At 35.9% G+C, this 21153-nt stretch overlaps 3 protein-coding genes across 3 annotated transcripts; 2 read left to right on the top strand and 1 right to left on the bottom strand.

The window, feature by feature from the left end:
• Window positions 1-3774: 3774 nt before the first annotated feature.
• On the top strand, window positions 3775-5208 carry LOC141655942 (protein SHORT-ROOT-like). Its single transcript, XM_074462927.1, has one exon. The coding sequence runs from the start codon at window positions 3895-3897 to the stop codon at window positions 5206-5208; it is 1314 nt and encodes a 437-aa protein (XP_074319028.1). The 5' UTR covers window positions 3775-3894.
• Window positions 5209-7736: 2528 nt separating this feature from the next.
• LOC141656868 (calreticulin-3-like) lies at window positions 7737-13835 on the top strand. Its single transcript, XM_074463960.1, has 14 exons — window positions 7737-7947; window positions 8693-8800; window positions 9796-9988; window positions 10270-10528; window positions 10622-10678; window positions 10785-10832; window positions 11019-11105; window positions 11199-11256; window positions 11420-11487; window positions 11707-11802; window positions 12073-12129; window positions 12375-12458; window positions 13000-13032; window positions 13635-13835. Exons 1-14 carry the CDS (start codon window positions 7827-7829, stop codon window positions 13644-13646), a joined length of 1281 nt encoding a protein of 426 aa, XP_074320061.1. The 5' UTR covers window positions 7737-7826; the 3' UTR covers window positions 13647-13835.
• A 451-nt stretch (window positions 13836-14286) lies between these two features.
• On the bottom strand, window positions 14287-20577 carry LOC141656869 (putative hydroxyacylglutathione hydrolase 2, chloroplastic). Its single transcript, XM_074463961.1, has 8 exons — window positions 20384-20577; window positions 18772-18957; window positions 17876-18079; window positions 17232-17355; window positions 16157-16257; window positions 15773-15847; window positions 15585-15683; window positions 14287-14731 (listed from the first exon to the last, which is right to left on the bottom strand). The coding sequence occupies exons 1-8, from the start codon at window positions 20429-20431 to the stop codon at window positions 14585-14587; spliced, it is 984 nt and encodes a 327-aa protein (XP_074320062.1). The 5' UTR covers window positions 20432-20577; the 3' UTR covers window positions 14287-14584.
• Between the last annotated feature and the right edge of the window lie 576 nt (window positions 20578-21153).

Here is a 21153-nt window from a genome sequence, read left to right as displayed (position 1 = left end):
TATTCCGTGGGTTTTGAGAGAAATAAAAGAGAGAAAATGTCAAGGGTAAAACTGTAAAAGTTGTATGTGAAAGAGTAAAATCCGTATGTGAAAAAGCAATACCCTCTTTTTTTTTTTTTTTTTTTTTTACAGCGGTAAAGAAAGATGTCCCTATACTACATTTGGCATTGGACTCATATGGTCCAATGCACTTATACTACTAATATCGTAAATTAAAACGAAAAAGTAACTACACCGGTTAACAAACACATGGTGATGGTGTACGGCTGGCTGAACACGGAATCCAACATCATCATCCTCAACCTTCTTGAAGGGACGAACTAAACTGGCCAATTCATAGACCAAAACATCACTCATCTTGAAAGTCACATCTTCAACTTCAAATCTTAAAAGCCTCTAAACCTCACAAGTGGAAGACGAGAAGGGTATCAGAATCGAATGCCCTAGTAACGGATATAGCTAGTCTCATTTGAAAACGATTTCTCTATCAAATATTCTAGGAACAATAATTAAAACATCATTGTAGAACAATAATTATTGTGTGAGACGGTTTTATATTGTGAGACTGTCCCATATTATATAAAAAAGATAACTCATTTATGACTATTAAATGAATAATTTTTCTTATAAATTAAAGTTATCGTTTCACTGGTGAGATAGTTAGATAGAGACATGTAACATGATAGCACCCATAAAGTTTGTGATCTTGTGCTTAACTTATCGTAGGAACATGTCATGTGATTATAGTCCTTGATGCCGTTATTCTTAGAAGAAACCTTGAAAATATATAAATCCTCTTTTTCAGAAATAGTACGTACTTGTACATGCTTGATTTGGCTATTACATTTTGTATAATAACGACTTTGAAAAAAAAAATGCAATTTAAACTTGTACATTTGTGACTTGTATCCTTTTCGTTTTACATTTTTGTGCATGTGTCATTTTCTAAAACCCCGTCCTTCATATTAATCGAAATTGGCAAGTCGAGATTCACTTCGACATTGTTAGAGTATAAAATCGATGAGACTCCAACTGTCAGCTTAAACTTTTAGTTGAAATGATTTCTTGACATGGTCTGGACCGAATACAATTCGGTCCGGTCTCCGCGTCCACAAAAATATTGTGACCGGTCTCTGGTCCGGTCCGGACCGGACCGGACCGGTCCAAACAAAAAAATCACCTCAAATTATCTTTAAAAATAGATCCGGTCCGGTCCAAACCTAGAAAAACCGGACCTAAAAGGTTCCGATGCAGTCAGTCCGAGTTCCCACCTAACCTGGTCCGATTTCCGGTTTGGGATATAGGGTTATCCGGTCATGTCTTTCCTGGTTAAATCCGGTCCGGTTCTAAACCGATACACACCCCTAATGGAAAGGTCTTCAGTTGCATCCACTCTATTATTCGTTCATATTTTTTCATTCTCTACTAGTAGATAGAGAACTAGAGATCCATCTATCCATCTTAATACACTTTTTAACAATAATTTGATCATTTTTCATTCCCATATGTAAAAGCGCTTTTTTAAGTAAAATGATAGTCAAACACCTATAATTTTTTCAAGAAATAGCTTATTAAAAACTCATTCTTAAAAGTATATACGATTTTTGTAAAGTTTGACCAAACAACTACATATCCAAAATATTGAAGATGAAGTACTCAAATGTAATGGTCTTCAATTTTTTGAATTGTGTGTCTTTAACCTCCATAATTTTAACCATCCCAAATAAATAACATATCCAAAATGTCATTTTTAATCTAATTCAGAGATTATAAGCACTTGAATCAAATAGTAAGAATTGTTTTAATTTAACAAGACGTATCGATTCAAACCCAAAATACACTTCGTTAAAAGTTAAAACTCATGACGGAATCAGAAAGAGTCTATCCATTCAATCTGTGGTCCTACCCATAGTTGTTAAACTCCCGATCCGGATTGTAGGATCTTACGATCCTACAATCCAAGAAGTGGTGACCGATTCCGATCCTATGTAGGTTCTTAATTTTGTAGAATCTTACGATCCACCTTGTCTCAAATTTTTCTAAAATAGAATCTTAACCCGACGATCCTACGATTATACGACTCGATCCTACATAAATAACATTTCCATTTTTTCGGTTATCATAACTTTATATATGACTTTAAGATATAAAATTACATAAACTGAAATACTTTGTGGACACATGATAATATTGTAGTGTTTTGAGGAAAAAAACGAGATTTTAACATAATTTAATGACATAATTAAGTATTTTAGTTAATTTGTAGGATCTTACGATCCTACGATCCGATCCTATCGATTCGATCTTAGTAACCTCATCGATCCAAAGTAGGATCCCGATCCTAACAAGCAATATTGGTCCTACCAAGCTCCAAAGTCCAAACTACCCAAATGACATACACCCAAAAACAAACTAAATTAGAAATCACTTTAAATCACATTCATGCCATAGGCAAATATGGTGTCATCTCGTCCACCTTTCATGCAATCAATGACGTTTAGTGTTAGAAGATATTACGGTATATTACAATCGGAATAATATAATATTATGAATAAAATTATTATATGTTGCCTATAATAGTTGATACGATTTAGATCTCGGGAGTACTATAAATGTCGAGACAATGTAATCATTCGAGACACGAATTATCAATAATAGGAGCGACTCATTTATGCTTTCCCCTCTCTACGATTCCAACATGGTATCAGAGCCTCACGCTCTTGAGGCCTAAAAACGATATTCATTTTGCCGCGCCCGAGGGGCTAAATAATTATGGTACCCTCACGGGATTTTCGTTTGATAATCTTACAAATATTCAGCTTTAAAAAAAAAAAGAAAAAAAAAATCGATCGATTCGTTTCCTGCCATGTACGTGGGTTCATCCAATGTTCATGGTTTGATAACAAGATTTTCATTATTTTCGATGGATGATTTTCCCGATTCGACGAATTTATCAGGTTCGAAAAATTGCGACGTTCCTGATCTCGAAATTTCAACGAGTTCGAAAAGATCGACGTTCTCGTTTCGTTTGAATTTCGACGGGTTCGAAAAGCTACGACGTTCCCGTACACCGAATATCGAAGATTGAAGATTAAAGGATGAAGAATTGAATTTTTCTTCTTTCCTTATTTGGCAAACTCATGGAAATTTTACAAATTCGAAAAGATTTCACATCAAGCAAAGATTTCTACGAATTCGAAAAGATCAAATCAGATAATTGTGCATCCTGTGGAATTCTTATACTTTTGCTTTATTGGCGATTTACGAGAAATTCGGTCTTGCGAGTCCTATACGCATCGACTGGCGAGTTACGCACCGATATTTGTCAAGTTCGAAAAAAAATGTGACGTTCTTGACAACGAAATTTCAACAATTTGGTGGATTCGAAAAGCGACAACGTTCCCGCCCGACGAAACCGATTCGAAAAGAGAGCCGTTTCTCTTCGTCTACCTTGCAAACCCATGGAAATTTAGACAAATTACCATGGGTTTGAGGGGGGATGTTAGAAGATATTACGTTATATTACAATATACCGTAATCGGAATAATATAATATTATGAATAAAGTTATTATATGTTGGTTATAATAGTTGATACGATTTAGATCTCGGGAGTACTATAAATGTCGAGACAATGTAATCATTCGAGACACGAATTATCAATAATACGAGCGACTCATTTATGCTTTCCCCTATCTACGATTCCAATATTTAGTTTAGCCTTTCTTTTAAATTTAAGACCGATATCCGTCTTAAACAGGAATTTGTGTTTCGGTATAGGGTTAGAGCATGTACATAAAATACTACACGCATAAATATAAAAAGCATATCCAAAAGAATGTTTACAAAAGCATAAGAACATTTAGTTTCAAACACTCGTAAATTAAATAAAGGACATGCATGAGTTAGCCAAAACAATGCATCATAGTGTAGACACTTCTTTTCCCTTACAACTTCCAGGCAAATGGATCATCAACAACCACCAAACCACAACCAAACCCTTGACAAACCACCAAAAGGACACAACTCTTCGACACGGTTCAAGCAAGCCTTGCTTTCGATGGTCCACGGCACTCCTTCTCGAATGTGCAACCGCGATAAATGAGAAAAACCCTAGTAAAACCAATCACCTATTATGGTTATTAAATGAGCTTGCTTCTCCTTATGGAGACCGCGATCAAAGGTTAGCATATTATTTCCTGCAAGCCCTTTTCACGAAAGCGAATAATAAGGCTTGTTTATGGTATGAAACCCTAAAATGTGTTGAAGAGAAGTATTATTGTTTCAATGATAGAATCAAGCTTAAGTTGAAGTTTCAAGAGGTAAGTCCATGGACAACATTTGGTCATGTTGCTTCAAATGGTGTAATATTGGAAGCATTAGAAGGTGATGAGATCAAAAATTTGCATATAATTGACTTGAGTAACACTCTTTGTACTCAATGGCCTACTTTGATTGAGGCTTTAGCTACAAGATTCGACGAGACGCCGTCTCTAAGGCTTACATTAGTTGTAACTAGTAACTTAGAGGAGATTCTTGTGAAGGAAGTAAGCCAAAGAATGGAGAAATTTGCTAGGTTAATGGGTGTTACTCCTTTTAAATTGAGTGTAATTAGTGGATTGGATTACCTTGAGGAGCTCAAAATAGAGGATCTAGGATTACAAAATGATGAAACAATTGTTGTGAATTGCATTCAAGCATTGCAAAGAGTGGAAGTAGACAAAAGGGGAGTGGTATTAGACAAAATTAGGTCAATAAACCCTAAAATTGTTACAATTGTTGAGGAAGAAGCAAACCTCACCACAACAAGAAATGACTTCCCAAAGAACTTTGAAGAGTGCCTTAGATTCTATGACATATACTTTGAGATGTTGGAGGAGAGCTTTGGTTTGATTTCGAGTGATCGAATTCGACTCGAAAGGGAAAGATCAAGGAATATCAGTAGGGTTCTAGCTTGTGATGATCAAATTAAGGAGACATATTGGATGCCTAATATCGGAAGTGAATGGAGTAAGATGATTTTGATGCATGGATTTTTGCCATGTAAATATAGTGATGAAGTTGTTGGTGATGTTAAGGCATTGTTAAGAAGATATAGAGATGGTTGGAATGTTATTGAGTTACATAAAGATGATCATAATCATGTGGGTATTCATTTAACATGGAAAGATGAACCAATTATTTGGGCTTGTGCATGGAAACCTAATTAATTAAATTAATGTTCTTGATCAATTGAAGATCATAGTCTATTTATTCTAGGTATTTTAATGATTGAGTATTGTTCCTTGTATTATGTATTAGTTTGATCATGTCTTTGTGCTTTGTTTGAAGGTGCTTGAATTGAGTTTTGGTACCTTTAGATTCACATTTTAGTTGTTGCATATGTTCTCCTTGGAGTGTTTGTGATCTACTTTCAATAATGTATTATTATTTTTGTAGTTCTTTTAGTTTGTGATCTAAATATGATGAATAAAAATACTATATATACCCTTTGTCGTCGCTTCATCAATGAGGAGTAAGTATTTGTAGTTATTAGAGTTTAGCTGTTAAAGTAAGTAATGAGAGATGATAGTCATAACCTGGTGTGAATTACATCAGTATCAAATTTTCGCTTATGATTTCCTTTACACCAAAATAAGGTAAGTATTTCATGTTAGTCTATATTAATATTTTAGGTTTTTTTATTAGATAACAATATATATTTTCTTGTTGTTGGGGAAGCGTCCTGTAAACCCGGTGCGGGAAGAGTTTCACCCAACAACGAAACTAGGAAGGAACACGTACAACAATCGTAAGTAACAACAAATGAAAATGACACCACAATTTCTCACGTGGAAACCCTTCTCAACTAAGGGAAAAACCACGGCTCTCTCGACAAATTAATTCACTAATAAGATATTACAAAGTTCTTAAAGTACAATCACTCACACTAATATTGTCACTTTCTGTCAAACTTTGCCTCACTCTTATTATTTCTAATGGATGTTGAACACTCTCTTTTCTCTCTTCTAGAACAAGAAATATTCTCACCGATTTATATTAATTTGTCTCTCTATATTTTGTGTGTAAAACTATTAGTACAAATTGCCTTTTATACTACACATTCTCAAAACTTATAATAACTTATTAATTGTTCTCATAAAACAATTCAATAACCTCTAATGCATTATATGTTCCATCTTGCAAAACGTACACATGCACTTTACGCATATGCATTTGGAAACATCAATACATTTTATTTCACCATTTAATTGCTGGAGATTTTGGGAGATTAATCCAACACTTGTTTATGTATTTAAATTATAAATATACGGAAGTTATATATGTTTTTATGTTGTGGAAGGTGAGTCGTGTACTCTTTAAATTAAACCATGCAACATATACACGCTTATAAAAAGGCGATTCAAGGCACAAATATGAAATTCACAAGCGAGAAAATAAAATATTTTGAAACTTTTTCACGTATAATCGATCACATAATTCACACATTTTCCGTCATGGATCAATTGAAATTAAAAGAACATTTTTATTATTACAGGTTAATAAGGAGAATAATCACATACATTTAAATTCTTTTATTTCAATTTGAGACTTCATAAGGAGGTCTCTTATTGTATAATTTAAAGCTAACAAATAGTTTATCGAGTTAATTATTGTTAATATTGATTTAGAAATGTCATATTTAAGGCCATTTTTAATTTTCCATCCGAATTATTTAGATTGATCAATTCAGACACAGGATTATTTATTATTTATTATCATACTTGGATATGTTATCTTTAAACTTGTTTTTCTTTTTCTTGAAATCTTGGAATTATAAGTGCTACTCCTTACTATCAGCTAACTCGGCCATGCATTCATCTAATGCTTAAGAGCTTACTAAAACATGCACGATCCATCTCCAAGTATAGTACAATAATTATAAAAGATTTTCTAAAGCTTGGGCCATCATTTACGTCTCCATTCATTTTTGCTCTTCTAGCTTGTTTTAAGGTATTTGAACCCTTGCTTCTTATCTCAATGCATGAGATCGAATAATATATACTCGAAACTTCATCAATGTTTCTTCATTTGTCGGCAAATCATATATGGAATACTCCCCCGTCTCGATTATTTGGTTGCTTGTTTCATTTTGGATATCTCAGTCATTTATTTGCCTTTTTATTTTAGAAATGTCTTTGATAAGCAATTGGATCCTCCACACTCAATTTAGTTCACTTATCATCTAATAATTGGCCCCTACTCTTTCATTGGTTTTTGTGCCAAAATCAAAGGCAAACAAGTGACCACCAGACTTGAAATGTGACTCGAACTGACACAACCCAAAAGTGACACAAGTATGGAAATCTAGCTAATAGTAAAGAGTAACACTTGCTAGTTGCTACCCCAAACTTCCATAAAATAATTAAGATCACCCAAAAATTTTTAATAAGACCTAAACATAATTATAAATAACAAGAGGAAAATTTGCTACCGAAAATTTTAGTTTTAGGTTCATCCCTGACACACGACCTGAAATAACCCGAATCAAGGTGACCTGAAATGACTCATATATAAGGCAAAATCTTGACTCAAAATAATCCTATTAAACCCGGCCAAAAACAACTCAAACCGGAGTAACCTGATTCAAAATAACACAGTCTAAATAATACAACCGTCTCAAATGACCAATTTACGAGATCTACCCATAATACGTGTTAGAAAAACCGTTATATAATATTATAATATACTCTGCACTCCCATCAAACAGTCAGACAGTGAGTAGACCCCCCAATCACACTCACTTAAGTCACTTGTTTCTCTATCAAACCAAAAAGAAAAGTCAAAAATGGCGGAGCGTAAGCCATTGAAGCATCTTCAACTTTTATTCCTACTTTTGTTAAGCTTGCACATCCTTCTGCTTCAATCTTCAACTCTTGCTGAAATCTTCTTTGAAGAGAGATTTGATGGTATTTTCATATCAGTTGACCTTACTTACTTAAAACCGTCTTAACTTACGACCTCTCACAGCCTCCTTTATTTTAATCGGGTGTGACAGCTGTCTTAACTTAAGACGGTCTTAAACAAAAAAAATGTTGGTTTATTTTAGTTCAGTATTTTGGCTGATTTTAATTGTATGTGCTTAACGGATTGATGGGGTTTGATTAGAGAATCTAGATAATGTGGATGACCTTGTGATTTAGCTTAATTACTTCGTCTGTTCCAATCATTTGTTTGTCTTTGATTAAAAGACTACTCGCAAAGAATATAAAAGTCAAACAAATGATCGGGGCAAAGGAAGTAAGTGTTTAGTTGAGATTTATTGGTTGTGAGGTAAAAAGGGTAGATGCTGATTTGATTAATTCGTTATCGGTTTTTCTAATGTTTGCCCTAAGAACCATTCACAAACAGATTATACCAAATATGGTAAAAATGAGTTGACACTTCAATTTCTCATGTTATATTCTTGTGAATCTTTCGCGAATTAGGTTCTTAATGTGTGCCCAATCCCCAAAGACACAAGTTAGAAAAACCGTTCTTCTATTTGTTTTTTTGAGCGAGGGATCATTTTTAATTTGATGTTTCTGCATACCCTTTTGTTGTGGGAGCCCTTGAGGTATCAGGGTAATGTTGTTCTTGTTTCTGCATTACTGTTTTTCATATGGTTAAGTATTCAAACACCCTAATTGATTGTGCTGTTTTGTTGGGGAGAAGATGGTTGGAGGGATCGATGGGTTATATCAGATTGGAAAAGGAGTGAGGGAAAGGCAGGAACTTTTAAGCATTCGGCCGGCAAATGGTCTGGAGATCCTGATGATAAAGGTAACAATCTTATGATAACTTTGTTATTGCAATGTTGTTGTGTATGGATTAATCAAATTGGTAGGTCATTGTGTTTTTTGAACTAGGGTAGGATTGCGCTATAGAAAACTGGATATATGTACTAAGATATGTTTGATCTCGGACACACGATTTAGAGGTGCTGAATTTTTATTGTGGACTCGATTGTATTGACTATGGTTACCTGTTAGGAAGTTAGGGTAGATGTGTGAATGGAGTATAGGCATCTACTCCTGTGTGGTATCGTTTAAATTTTAATCAAATGACTAGGCAATGGTATTTCAGAACTTTTGCGGTTCTAATTTGAAATTTGTAATTTAGATTTTTGTGTGGTGGGATTGTTGTATAAGAGTACCGAGGATTTTGAACTTTTGAGGTAGGAATATAGTGCTGTTATAAATGATAATAGAAATTATAATCCTGGCTTACTAAGGAATAGTTAAGTTGTTTGTGTAATTCTGAGCTTACGAGTTCTTTGTGGACTTAATAGTTTAGTCTAGCTAGTGATGTTGTCATAAGTGTCTTAACTTACGTCGCTCTATAACAAAATGGTTTGTTCATTCCAACAAGGTTGGGTGGGAGTGTGGGACAAGGAAGGAGATACGTCACTTGATTAGTCCCCTCTTACAAGATGGTGTAAAAGTCACTCTAATGACTTAATGTACATAGTCCTCTGTACTACATAACACTGATAACGCATAATGGCTTACGAAACTGGCTGGACTTCTCTTGTCGTAAAATTGAGTCATTTGATGCGATTTTGTTGCATTTTTAATGGTGGATCACCCGGACAACCTCTTTGTGTTGTTAACATATGGGGGTGGTTGCAGACATCTAACCCCCTTGACCTCACCATTTGTAGGAGCCCTTTAGGAAGTCTAGTAATGTTAAGTACAATGTAATTCTCTGTATGTTCTTTAGTTTATCAGGCTTGCAATGGGTTGAAGGAAATGATAGTACGAGTATTGATTATGCAGGTATCCAGACTCACAACGATGCAAAGCACTTTGCTATATCTGCCAAAATACCTGAACTCAGCAACAAGAACAGAACTCTTGTTATTCAGTACTCGGTGAAATTTGAACAGGATATTGAGTGCGGCGGAGGCTACTTAAAGCTTCTTTCTGGCTATGTGAATCAAAAGAAATTTGGCGGAGATACCCCGTACAGGTTTGATTTTCTATTCGCCAATCTCTAGTTTTAAATTTTACGAGTAATTGTTATGATTCCACGGAGAGGCCATTTTGTAATTTTCATAGTTGTCAATTTGTCATTCAACGCCTTTTGAGTCGACTACTGGATAAAGAGAGAGGACTTTGATGAAATTGATAAAGCAAGCTATGTTTAATATTGCTATCCCGGGTCGGTTGAAGCCCTGCTCCTTCAGACTATAATTTATTGAGATAGTTTGTTTATATGGAAATCCTTTTGATTTATTATGCTTGCTGCAGTTTGATGTTTGGACCAGATCTATGCGGTACACAGACAAAGAAGCTTCATGTCATAGTCTCCTACCAGGGCCAGAATTACCCTATCAGAAAGGATCTTGAATGTGAAACAGACAAACTAACACACTTCTACACATTTATAATTCGGCCCGATGCAACATATAGTGTGCTGGTCGACAACCGTGAAAAAGATTCAGGAAGCTTGTACACAGACTGGGATATACTCCCTCCTAGAAAAATTAAGGATGTTAAAGCTAAAAAGGTAAGAACTTGCGAGAAGCTCAAATATTTTTAGACAAGTTTCGGTAGTTTTATTGCTGATAAACTGTTAATTCACCTGCCTATGATTTGGCAGCCGGCAGACTGGGAAGTTAAAGAGTACATAGATGATCCTAATGATATTAAACCAAAGGTATTCGGCTGTGAATCTGTGATGGATACATGTAGTCGTCAAGACTGTAATAGTCTGATTATTTTCATGCTATGACTTTGTCTGATCAGATTTTGTCTTGTTTCAGGGATATGACTCTATTCCGGCTGAAATTCCTGATCCTAAAGCTAAAGAGGTCTGTAGATGTAGCTTGGCTAGTATTATGAGTTGTTGTTTCCAGTGTTCAATCTGTGACACTCATTTCAGTATCCACTGAAATCCCGAGCTCTTTGTGTGATAGGATGATATTTCATATCAGGTTTAAAGTTGCAGGGATTGACATAAAAGTGTGTGCTGATTTTATTCTTTGATCTGCTTTTAGCCTGATAGCTGGGACGAAGATGAAGATGGAATTTGGCGAGCCCCAAAGATACCTAATCCCGCTTACAAAGGGCCATGGAAGCCAAAGGTTATCTTGATTTTAAATTAAGCATAATTCCTGCTTCGTCAATCTAGTTTATGAATTAGGATGCTTACTGTAAAAACAATTATTGGCAAACAGAAAATCAAGAACCCAAACTATAAAGGAAAGTGGAGAACGCCATGGATTGATAACCCAGGTAACAATTCTTTTTTGCAGTCTACTCTTCAGTTAGCTCTACCGCCACATACCGCATCTGTGAGACATGCAATTTGTAAGGGTTCAATAAAATTTGGCCCAAGGAACGGAGTTTCCTTCCAATTATATTCACTGATATTGATCTCATTTTTTGTCACTGCTAGAGTTTGAGGATGACCCTGATCTTTATGTGTTGAGGCCAATAAAATACGTCGGGATTGAAGTTTGGCAGGTAAGAACTGTTATCATGCTTGATGCATTGTTTCATAAGTGATTGTGATCTCTATCTATAAGATAAACCACTGAACCTTTAAGTTAGCCAATTCGTTTCTCGTAGACCTAGCAGACCTGTCATCCGGATGCGGGTTGAGTCCCTTTTCACTTCATTTGCTTCCATTGTTTTATAAGCTGCTATCCTAGACTTGACAGTTGACACCTTCTGTAATCTCAGGTCAAGGCTGGTTCAGTGTATGACAACATCTTACTCTGTGACGACCCGCAGTATGCAAAGCAAATTGTAGAGGACTATTTTATCAATAACAGGGAGGTGAGTAGCTGACAAATATCTAAAAATCCCCCTTCCTTGGTTCCTCGTGTGGCATCTCTTGTCTCAATGCTACGCTGTTTAAGTTTCGAGATAGTACAGGATATCCTGTTTTCTCTTGAAGAAGATGATTTTCTTTCTGAGCCGTAGATTTTTTTTTGGCGTGTTATGCGAGGATCCGGCATCCTAAACCCATTATACTGGCATTGCAAATTATATAGAAATTGGGGAAGCATGGGCTGACTTACGACTTTATTTACAAAATTATTTCAGGCTGAAAAGGAGGCGTTCGAGGAAGCTGAGAAACATAGAAAAGCCAAGGAAGAAGAGGTGATGAATATGTTTCTTTATCAAATGTTTAAAAGGTTTTTGGTTACAGGTTTGAATAATGTTAAATACTCCGTCCATTCGACTGCAATGCCTACGTGTACATATGCATAAACTTTAAGAAAATGGCACGTAAGAAGGATATAGATGTCAAGTGAATGGACATGCATTAAATTTTAGGGAGTCCAAATGAATGGAGGGAGTAGTGATCATAGATTTCAACAGCAAGCTAACATTTTGTTCTGCAGGAAGCTCGAATAGCAAGGGAAGAAGGTGAAAGGAGGAGAAGAGATAGAGATCACCGTCGTGGCGACAGAAGGCGCCATAGAAGGGTATTGCTCACTGTCGATTACCTAACTTGTGAAAAAAATTCCACTTGGTTTCTACAGCTACACGACTATATTGTAAAAAAAACATGGTTTTGGCCTAAATGAAGTATTTAAATGTTGCGTTCTATTGTTTCAGACGTGCAACACACAGCCAACCATCATTTTCACCCTATTTGAACAAAAGAAAAAAAAAACTACTCCGTTGCACCCTAGTGGTGATTATTTGCTACCAAATGTAACCTGAAGTTGTCTTCTATTTGTTGTAACCATTGAAATGAGATTTTACTGTCCTGTTATAAAACTAAGCATGATAACGACACATATGTTTGTGGTCTTGGTTGAATGTCAATAGCATCTAACGTGCAACGACTGATAAACTCTCTACCGACACTCCATCTCATGGAGTTTGGTAGTACATTCTGTTCACTCATCTCAGTTAAAACATGAGATGATAATTAAGTCTAAAAACACGGGTTATCTTACTGCTTTATGTTTGTTTTCTTATGTGTAAATACGAACTAATAATCTGTTTTCATAAATGCAGCATGATCCTCGCGATTACATGGATGACTATCATGTAAGTAGAATCTCATCATGCATCTCAATTTTGTTCTGAGTAATTTTAATTTTAAAATATAAACTGTATTTTTCGTTGCCTCGTCTTGTTGATTATGGTCTTACCGTCTTCGCCTAGTGGTTAAGAGCTTTTAGAATTGCAAAAAAAATGAAGAGCATATGTTTTGCTCTCCATATACTCTTTCTTGCAGAGCAAAACCAACGTTTATTTTAAATAAAAAAAAAATCTCATGTTTAGGGAGATCAAATCTAGGTAGCGGTCAACAGTCATCTGATTATAGGGTTCCTCGGGGTTGAGATTAACTTGGTCATCTCATTATAGCAGACCGGCCTTGCCTAGCGTCCTCTCCCTCGCCCCAATGGTGGAGCGAGGTAATAATATTGCGACTTTTACAGTATAAAATGCAAGTTTGAGTATTATTATGCTTTGAATACGGAGTACTATATTACAGAGTAATTTTCATGATGTCCCTTGAAGTTGGTATTTAAGATCCCCTTAGCAAACCATGTGATGATGTTGTTGTCATTATGATCCACGAAAGAAAATTGGCGACATAAATTTTTAGCGCATGTTAATGTTTGGTCTCGTTGTCGTCATTGCAGGATGAACTATGAAAAATTAGCCTGGTAAAGCTGCCTGGCAATGATGTTGAACATCTGCTTGTCAAAGTGTACGCTTCTTTTGGATTCGTATCTTGGTAGTGAGGGTTAATCGGATTAATTCGCAGTGTTGTAGCCTTTGATTGACAATGGTCCAAACACATGGTTTAATCAACTGCTGTGCACCGAAAAATTTGGTGAACTGAACATATTTTGTTACCCTCGTTGTCTTAGATCCATCACTTCATCAGCGGTCAAAAAACTGTACCGTCTGAAATTTGACAAATATTCCGAATCACTTTGATACATAAAACTTTTTTTTTTTGTTGACTTTTGATGCAGGAAGTTGGGAGTTTTTTTTTCCGCTTTGATCGGCAAAAGTATGTACTTGGCTAGATTTTGGTCCCCTTTTTCGTGTCCACTTATTGATTTTCATTCGTAAAGGTGAATAACGGCGGCAAAGTGAGATTAGCTTAAAATCATGTCAATAAAATGACTTAAGGCAAAATTAATCAGACGTAAACAAATTACCGAGTATAAACTTAAAACATGTACAAGCAACTGACAATTTATAAAGCTATGATTCGATTTTTGCATGCACGAAGAAGAAATTACACTTCATAACTTTTTTGGTATATGATTAGCTATTCTTCGATTTTTGTACGCTAAAATAAAGCAAATGATTTCACTAAAATATCACGTTTTTACAACGAGAAAGGTTGCATACGTCAAACCTCTCCGACCACAAATTCAAGAAGGATTATAAGGCTCACTATTACACTTGTTTCGAAAGAGCAACCACAGGCAACAGGTAAAAAAGAACTAGTATACATTTGTGCCTATTGCAGTTTGTAAGGACTGTTGCAAACTGAAGTAACAAAATCCTAGAGTTTCGGACAAATCTTGCCAAAAGTACACACTGTATTTTATCTATCAATCTACACAGTGACAAGCTAGAAGTTATCCTTTGCTTGGCGGATGATACGTAAGGCTTCAGCATCATCTGCCTCGGTTGGTATGTCTAATAATTCTCTGATCTCTCTACTTGAGACTCGAAGAAATGGGTTGCATGCCTTCTCTAACTTCAGTGACGTTGGTATCTGCCAAAAACAAGTGCAACTAATTGATAACATGCCCAACAATGAGCGAAATAATTGCTATTAAACTGTAGAACTTGTTAACCCGATTGTCAAAGAAAAAAAAAAAATTGGATGGCGTTCAGGAATACGTATGATGTTAAATCTAGGCCACATAACCGCATCACAACTGACTTATCGGGGTTTTTTTTAGGTTACCTTGAGGCTTGATCATAGTTTTTGGCGCGCTCAATAGGCTACTCAGCCAAGTTCTCAGAGTTTATAAGGTTATCGCTAGGTCCACTACTGTATTTTGAGGCGGTATCGGCTGCAATTATGGCACAACGACCATGAATGGGCCCCGACAAGGCGACAAACGATTCCAAGGCTAGTATCTTAGACTAAGATTTAATACCATGATGTTCTGCGTGAAACTAATTCACCTCTTCCTAATGCTTATCCGGATGTTACGGATACAATGAAGCCTAGTGAATCTCAAATTCCTCCCAACACTTCCCTAGCATAAATTCTTGTTTAAGACGGGTACGATGTATCCGTCTTAAGCTTAAGTCGGGTCAAGTAGTAAGAATAAAGACAAAAGTAAAATGCATGGAGAAAAGCAAAAGATTTGTCTTATATGCTCGACCCGTTTTAATGTTAAGACGGGTCTTAAGGGAGACTAACTGCTTCCCCAGTTCCCCCTCTTGAGAACAATAAAGAAGAAAATTGATGAAATGTTAGATTGCATTTGCATGTAAGGTGATTAATTAACAATAAAAGCTAAATATAGTTAGGGAGTTCAATTGAAGAAAGATGCTTAATCATAAGATAAATAAAGGAAAATGCATTGAGCTACTTAAGAAGTCTAGAATATTACCGTTGGCAAACCTTTATTACGAAGCTGTGCTACACGGTATGCATATGACTTGAGGGCTTCATTGGTCGGCTCGATAGACAATGCAAACTTCGAATTACTCTGAAAGATGACAATCATCATACTTACGAGTTAGGAATACTGTAATAATCAGCGAATCTACGATAACAGTAATGAGTAATGTAACTTACCAAGGTATATTCATGGCCACAGTAAACACTCGTGTCATCTGGTAGTGTCATGATCTTTTCCAGAGAAGCTTGCATCTGCAGCTCAGACAAATTATGTTACGGAGTATTATAATCATAGCAACTAATCTGAAGATATTCAGTCTGGACCACTTGATCGGGGTTGGTTAAGTCTCAAGTGTTTAGACGCAAGCCTTCAGGTACGACAATCCACGAATGCTTGGCCAAGCTATGAGAATAAGACATACTAACTTCGAAAGAAGCACCAGCTACCCCAAACAATATCCTTGATAGTTTTTTTTTCCTTTTTGTGAAAATAAATAAATAAAAAGTCCCACCACCACCTCTCAGAAAAACGGTTGACTTTCAGAATGACAGCAGACTAACCTCTCCAGCTGTTCCTTCAAAAAGCTTTCCGCAAGATAGACTGAAAAGCGTGTCACCAGTGAAAATGGATCCAGATTCAGGAAAATAAAAGCTAATGTGTCCTGCAGAGAAAAAGCAAGATACGTATTTGAGCAGGAATAGCTTGAACAATAGCCAACAAAAGAAGACCATCATGCTGCAGTGAGACTGTAAGAGATCAATAATCCTCCAAACAATCAGTTATAAACTTATAAATACGCCCTTGTGCGGCTTAGTACAGAAGTTAGGTTGGCCTTATAATAACTTCTTGTGAGATCATGTCACCGTTGAAACTAAAATGGTCAGTTATATCTATGTTACTCCGACACTATACTTAGCTTCCGTGTCGAGTGTCCGACACCGACGCGACACTTCAACACTTCATTTTCGACCAAAAAATTGAAAAATTCGCACAAAATAGCTGTATCCGACTCTTGACACGTGTCAGACACGACACCCGTGTCGGAGAGTCGGGGTAACACAAGTTGTAATTATGAAATAATCATCATGTATAAGCAAAAAGGTCACTGTCATTGATAATGTGGTTATTATTAACATATGGAATCACTCTTATATCAAGAGATCCTATCATACGAGAATTTGTGAACCACTGGAAGAGCCAAAAATCAGATCATGCCCTCTCAGACAGATATTCCTACGAGTAAATGATTCTTAGAAATAGTGTGTGCAGTATGTTCAAGATGCCACATCCTTGCATGATTTGCGAACACTAGCAGAGCAGAATAGCGAAATGCATTCAGGACACTAATACAAAATAGGCATTACAGATTTACAGATATTAATAGTAGGGATGCTGATCTTTAGAACCTAGAAATATGCATTTTCTTTGTGAATCAAAAACCTTCACAAACAAGGTCATGTTACTGCAAGTCTGCAACTATAAGAGAAAATAAATCACCAAAAGGAAAATGTTCGTTCATTCACCAGAGCACGGGCAATATACAGAATTTCGAAATATTCAGTAATATAGAAACCTAAGGCCTTACAATAGGGGAGAGAAAAAAAGATCAGGTGTAGCTTGTAGCTACGAATTTACCTGTAGTATGACCAGGTGTCTCGAATACATCAACTTCATGGCCTGCAAAGTACCACTTGTCACCATCTTTTAAAGAGATATCAATCCCAGGAATTCTCTCTCTATCTTTTGCTGAGCCAATTACCTACAATTACAACATAAATATGCATGCTTCATATAAGAATTGAGCTCAATACACTTTTCACTAGACAATAGAGAACACTTCAACCTAACACCTAAAGCCCAAAATTCATCGACCCCAAAACTGTTGAAAGATTAGATACCTTTTTAAAAGTGAATCAAGACCTTCTAAAAAAAGAATGACAACAGCATTACCCCGATGACTCAAGGGCTCGCCAAAAGGGAGTACGGGGCCGAATGAATGCAACATTGTCCTTGTGTTAACTACACGGAGTCACGGAGAGACTATTTCCATATGACCCATAATGAAAATTGCAACAATTGCATCGAATGACTGGTACTCAACAATAAAAGGAAGCGCAGTTAGTTTAATGAGACATTTTGCTTTATTCCACCATACTAAAGAACCAAAAAAAAAACACTTCTCAAGGAGAAGCATTTATATGAACTCGAGGGGACAAAAGACTTCAGAAATAGAAGCTGATACATCATTGATAAGAAGAAAAAAGCACCATATATCATACCTTTGCACCGTACCTTTCTTTCAGCTCAAGGTTTCCACCAGTATGATCATAGTGATGATGAGTATTCAGAATGTAATTCAAGTTTATGTTTTTCTTGTTCAGCACATCAATAATGGGCAAGGCTTCAGATGGATCAACAACCCCAACAGTACCAGTGTTCTCATCGTGTATGAGGTAAGCATAGTTGTCCCTAAGACATGGCACCTGATGAATAAATACAAAGAACATTAATCCAGAATTTCCAACATGTTGAATCAACTGAGACAAATCTCGTTGCTCCACTGAATGGTTGCTGGTATCTTTAATCACAATCACAGAAAAAAAAAAAAAAAAAAAAAATCCTGGTAGCATTGTCCTTTCAGCCATCAAATCCTACAACATACCGTATCCGTCTTGCTCTTGCCTTAAGTTACGAGAACAGTAGCTTCTCAACTCATACTTCACAACTCAAAGATAAATTAATACCCCTTAAAAAGCCCACCATCCTTGAGTTAGCTTGTAACAATGCTTATGCACTCATTTCTAGCAACAATACAATTCAACAATTCTTAATTCAAATAACCCCGAGGCAATGCACTCAAAGTTACCAAAGCATAACCCCATCCTGATTACTGTGAGCACCAAACAAGCCACTGGAAAGTATGATCACCCTTCTTAAACCTGTCGACTTTTCTGAAAGGATAAAAGTAACGTGTTTTACGCTCATAGTTACTGGATTTGCTATGAATACGCCCTTAGTAATTCGCGATTCACTCTTATAGAATGTGTGTTATACGTATTTTTAGTAAGCGGCAAGATAGAATTCGCTCACAACGATTCGCAATTCATAGGGTACCCGAGCGAATCCGCCTGTTTACACTATACACATAAAACCAACATTGCAAAGAAACTCTCACCGTTTCAATCTGCAGTGCACTAGATATACAAGAAACATTGCACAAAAGTCGTGTGACCCTAAAGGATTGACCAGCTCCATGCAACGTCTTAAATGGCATAGACAAGTAACGCATGAATCCATATAATAGACCTTTCCTCATGCAAAGTTGCCTCACTCCAGGCCATAGACTAACCCCATCTCTCACCTACAGATCATCCATTGAGAATAGCCATGTTAGTTAAGCTTCATCGATAACTTCAATTATCAAAACAACTACATTGCCTGAAAATGATTATACAAGCTAATAGCTATCAACTATTATGTCAAGGTTTAACCTATGTTACTCAAAACTCTTTTTGAAGTATCAGGCACTGGTGCTTATCTGAGTTCCAGGTACGCCTACTATATGGAAAATTATACACTTATGAAGAGTATGAGTAACACACATTTGATAAACACATTACCGCAAAAGTACACCAGCTAAGAAGTCAAATGCTATCTAAGAGCAACACGATAAATTTCATAGAGCTGGAAAAACTCCAGACAAAATGGCTGCTCATCGACTGATTTCATGAAAGTTTATACTCCGTTTCTAATATGGTATACATGTTGAGAAAGCAAATAAAAAATCTCATTGAGATCAAAGATTCAAAGCTTATATCAACTTAATAGACAGAAATGGCGAAAGCGAAAGTGCGGAACCATACATGTCGGTGCACAAATTTAGAACTATAGGTCTATAAACAGGAACATAAGAAAATGTTCCACAATGCATCACATCATATTTCACATTGTGAATTTTTTTTCTTGAATCAGAATGACCTAGACTTTTAACCCTAGAACAATACAGTTAAATATAGTCATTGTCATTTTCTAGATCTGCTACTAGTACTACAAAAAAACAGTGAGATCACACAACCAGAAATGTATCTTACAATTTTAGCTAAATTTCAAAAAGTAGTACTATCATCATAATATTCATCAACCTAGGAATCACCTAAATACAAAATTAAAGACAAATCCAAGTCCCATTTCATGTTACATCATCAAAATTAACATCTTTTGTAAGGCAGTTTTAAAGTAATATAGTGTAAAACGGATCCCACCAACATAAAACATAACCCATAAATGTTAAAAATTACTCCCTCCGTCCCAATCATTTGTTAAACTTTTTTTATTCTCAGGCATTTTAATCGGAGGTAAACAAATGATTGGAGCAAAGGGAATACTAGTTACTAAAAGGATCCATTTTACAATACACTTGTGTAAAATTGACTACCACTCATAAGTAATTACAAAAAAAAATCAACATTTTCCAAAAAAATCCAATGATTTAAAATAATCAAACCAACATTAAAAAAAAATCCACTAAAACCCAAATCTAACTAAAAGTCATACTCCTTTCAATCATTTGTTTACTTTTTTTATTCTTTGCAACCGGTATTTCAATCAAAGGTAAACAAATGATCAAAACGGAACACAACCCAGAAAAACTAGTCCAATCACAAACAAAATAAACTATACCCAGCATTGATTACATAAAAAAGGGTAAAAACACAACATTTTAACAGTATAATAACAACAGTACAGTAAGGAATTAATAGAAAAAAGGGGGAAGGGAAGAAGTAAACCCCAGAACAAGGAAGGGAAGCCATGGCAGAAGGGAGCTTTGAGATCATTTGCTCCCAAAAAGTGATTAAAAAGAGGAAGGAATGAAAGATTTGTAAGAAAAAAGTGGGTGGAGATGAAAGAGAAACGCGGTTAATTTTTACAGGAAGGAAAAGAGCAATTTAATTGTTCGCACTTTTGTTCCCACGTCTTTTGCTCATTCCTAGGTGAGGCTAGGTCCTACTTTTTTCGACTGGGACGGGTGCGGTGCGAAAAATAAGGTCGGATTTGAAACGGTTTACGGTTGATAATGTCACGGTTAGGAATGGGCAAACAAAAATTCATGTGTAATACGATTTTATACAATTGTCATCGTAAGATTAAGTGTTATTTTACTTAATTAAGGCCTCGTTTGGTTGCCCACCAAATTCATGGGAATTCTAAAATCCCATGAATTGTGGTTTTTGGAGGTTGTTTGGTTACCCCATTTTTTGTAAAATGGGGGAGTTTCAAACTCCAAGGAGTTTCCAACTCCTGCATGATGGGGGAATTGAGAATTTGACTACCTACCCCCCTCATGGTCATTGGAAACTCCTAGGAAAATATAACTCCAACATGACAATCAAACAGATTCTTGTAATTCATGTGAATTTTGATGTTGGAATTAAACTCCCGTGCATTTCAAATTAACACATGCATTTGATTCCCGTATGAACCAAACGAGGCCTAAATCTATTAAAAAAATTTGTCACCTATTGCATTTGCAGATGCAAGAGGCAAACCCATAAGCAAG

Source organism: Silene latifolia, chromosome 5 (assembly GCF_048544455.1).
Source record: "Silene latifolia isolate original U9 population chromosome 5, ASM4854445v1, whole genome shotgun sequence".
Taxonomy (NCBI): domain Eukaryota; kingdom Viridiplantae; phylum Streptophyta; class Magnoliopsida; order Caryophyllales; family Caryophyllaceae; genus Silene; species Silene latifolia.
Note: the sequence above shows the minus strand (reverse complement) of the source record. Positions and strands in the feature narration are given on the sequence as shown.

Coding starts and splice junctions, on each gene's coding strand:
- LOC141655942 (XM_074462927.1), top strand. CDS start 3,895: ATGCATGAGTTAGCCAAAACAATGCATCATAGTGTAGACACTTCTTTT.
- LOC141656868 (XM_074463960.1), top strand. CDS start 7,827: ATGGCGGAGCGTAAGCCATTGAAGCATCTTCAACTTTTATTCCTACTT. Junction 11,257..11,419: donor GCCATGGATTGATAACCCAG/GTAACAATTCTT, acceptor TGTCACTGCTAG/AGTTTGAGGATGACCCTGAT. Junction 11,803..12,072: donor ATTTTATCAATAACAGGGAG/GTGAGTAGCTGA, acceptor AAATTATTTCAG/GCTGAAAAGGAGGCGTTCGA.
- LOC141656869 (XM_074463961.1), bottom strand. CDS start 20,431: ATGATCTCAAAGCTCCCTTCTGCCATGGCTTCCCTTCCTTGTTCTGGG. Junction 17,356..17,875: donor AAGAAAGGTACGGTGCAAAG/GTATGATATATG, acceptor TTGTAATTGTAG/GTAATTGGCTCAGCAAAAGA. Junction 15,848..16,156: donor TTGAAGGAACAGCTGGAGAG/GTTAGTCTGCTG, acceptor TCTGAGCTGCAG/ATGCAAGCTTCTCTGGAAAA.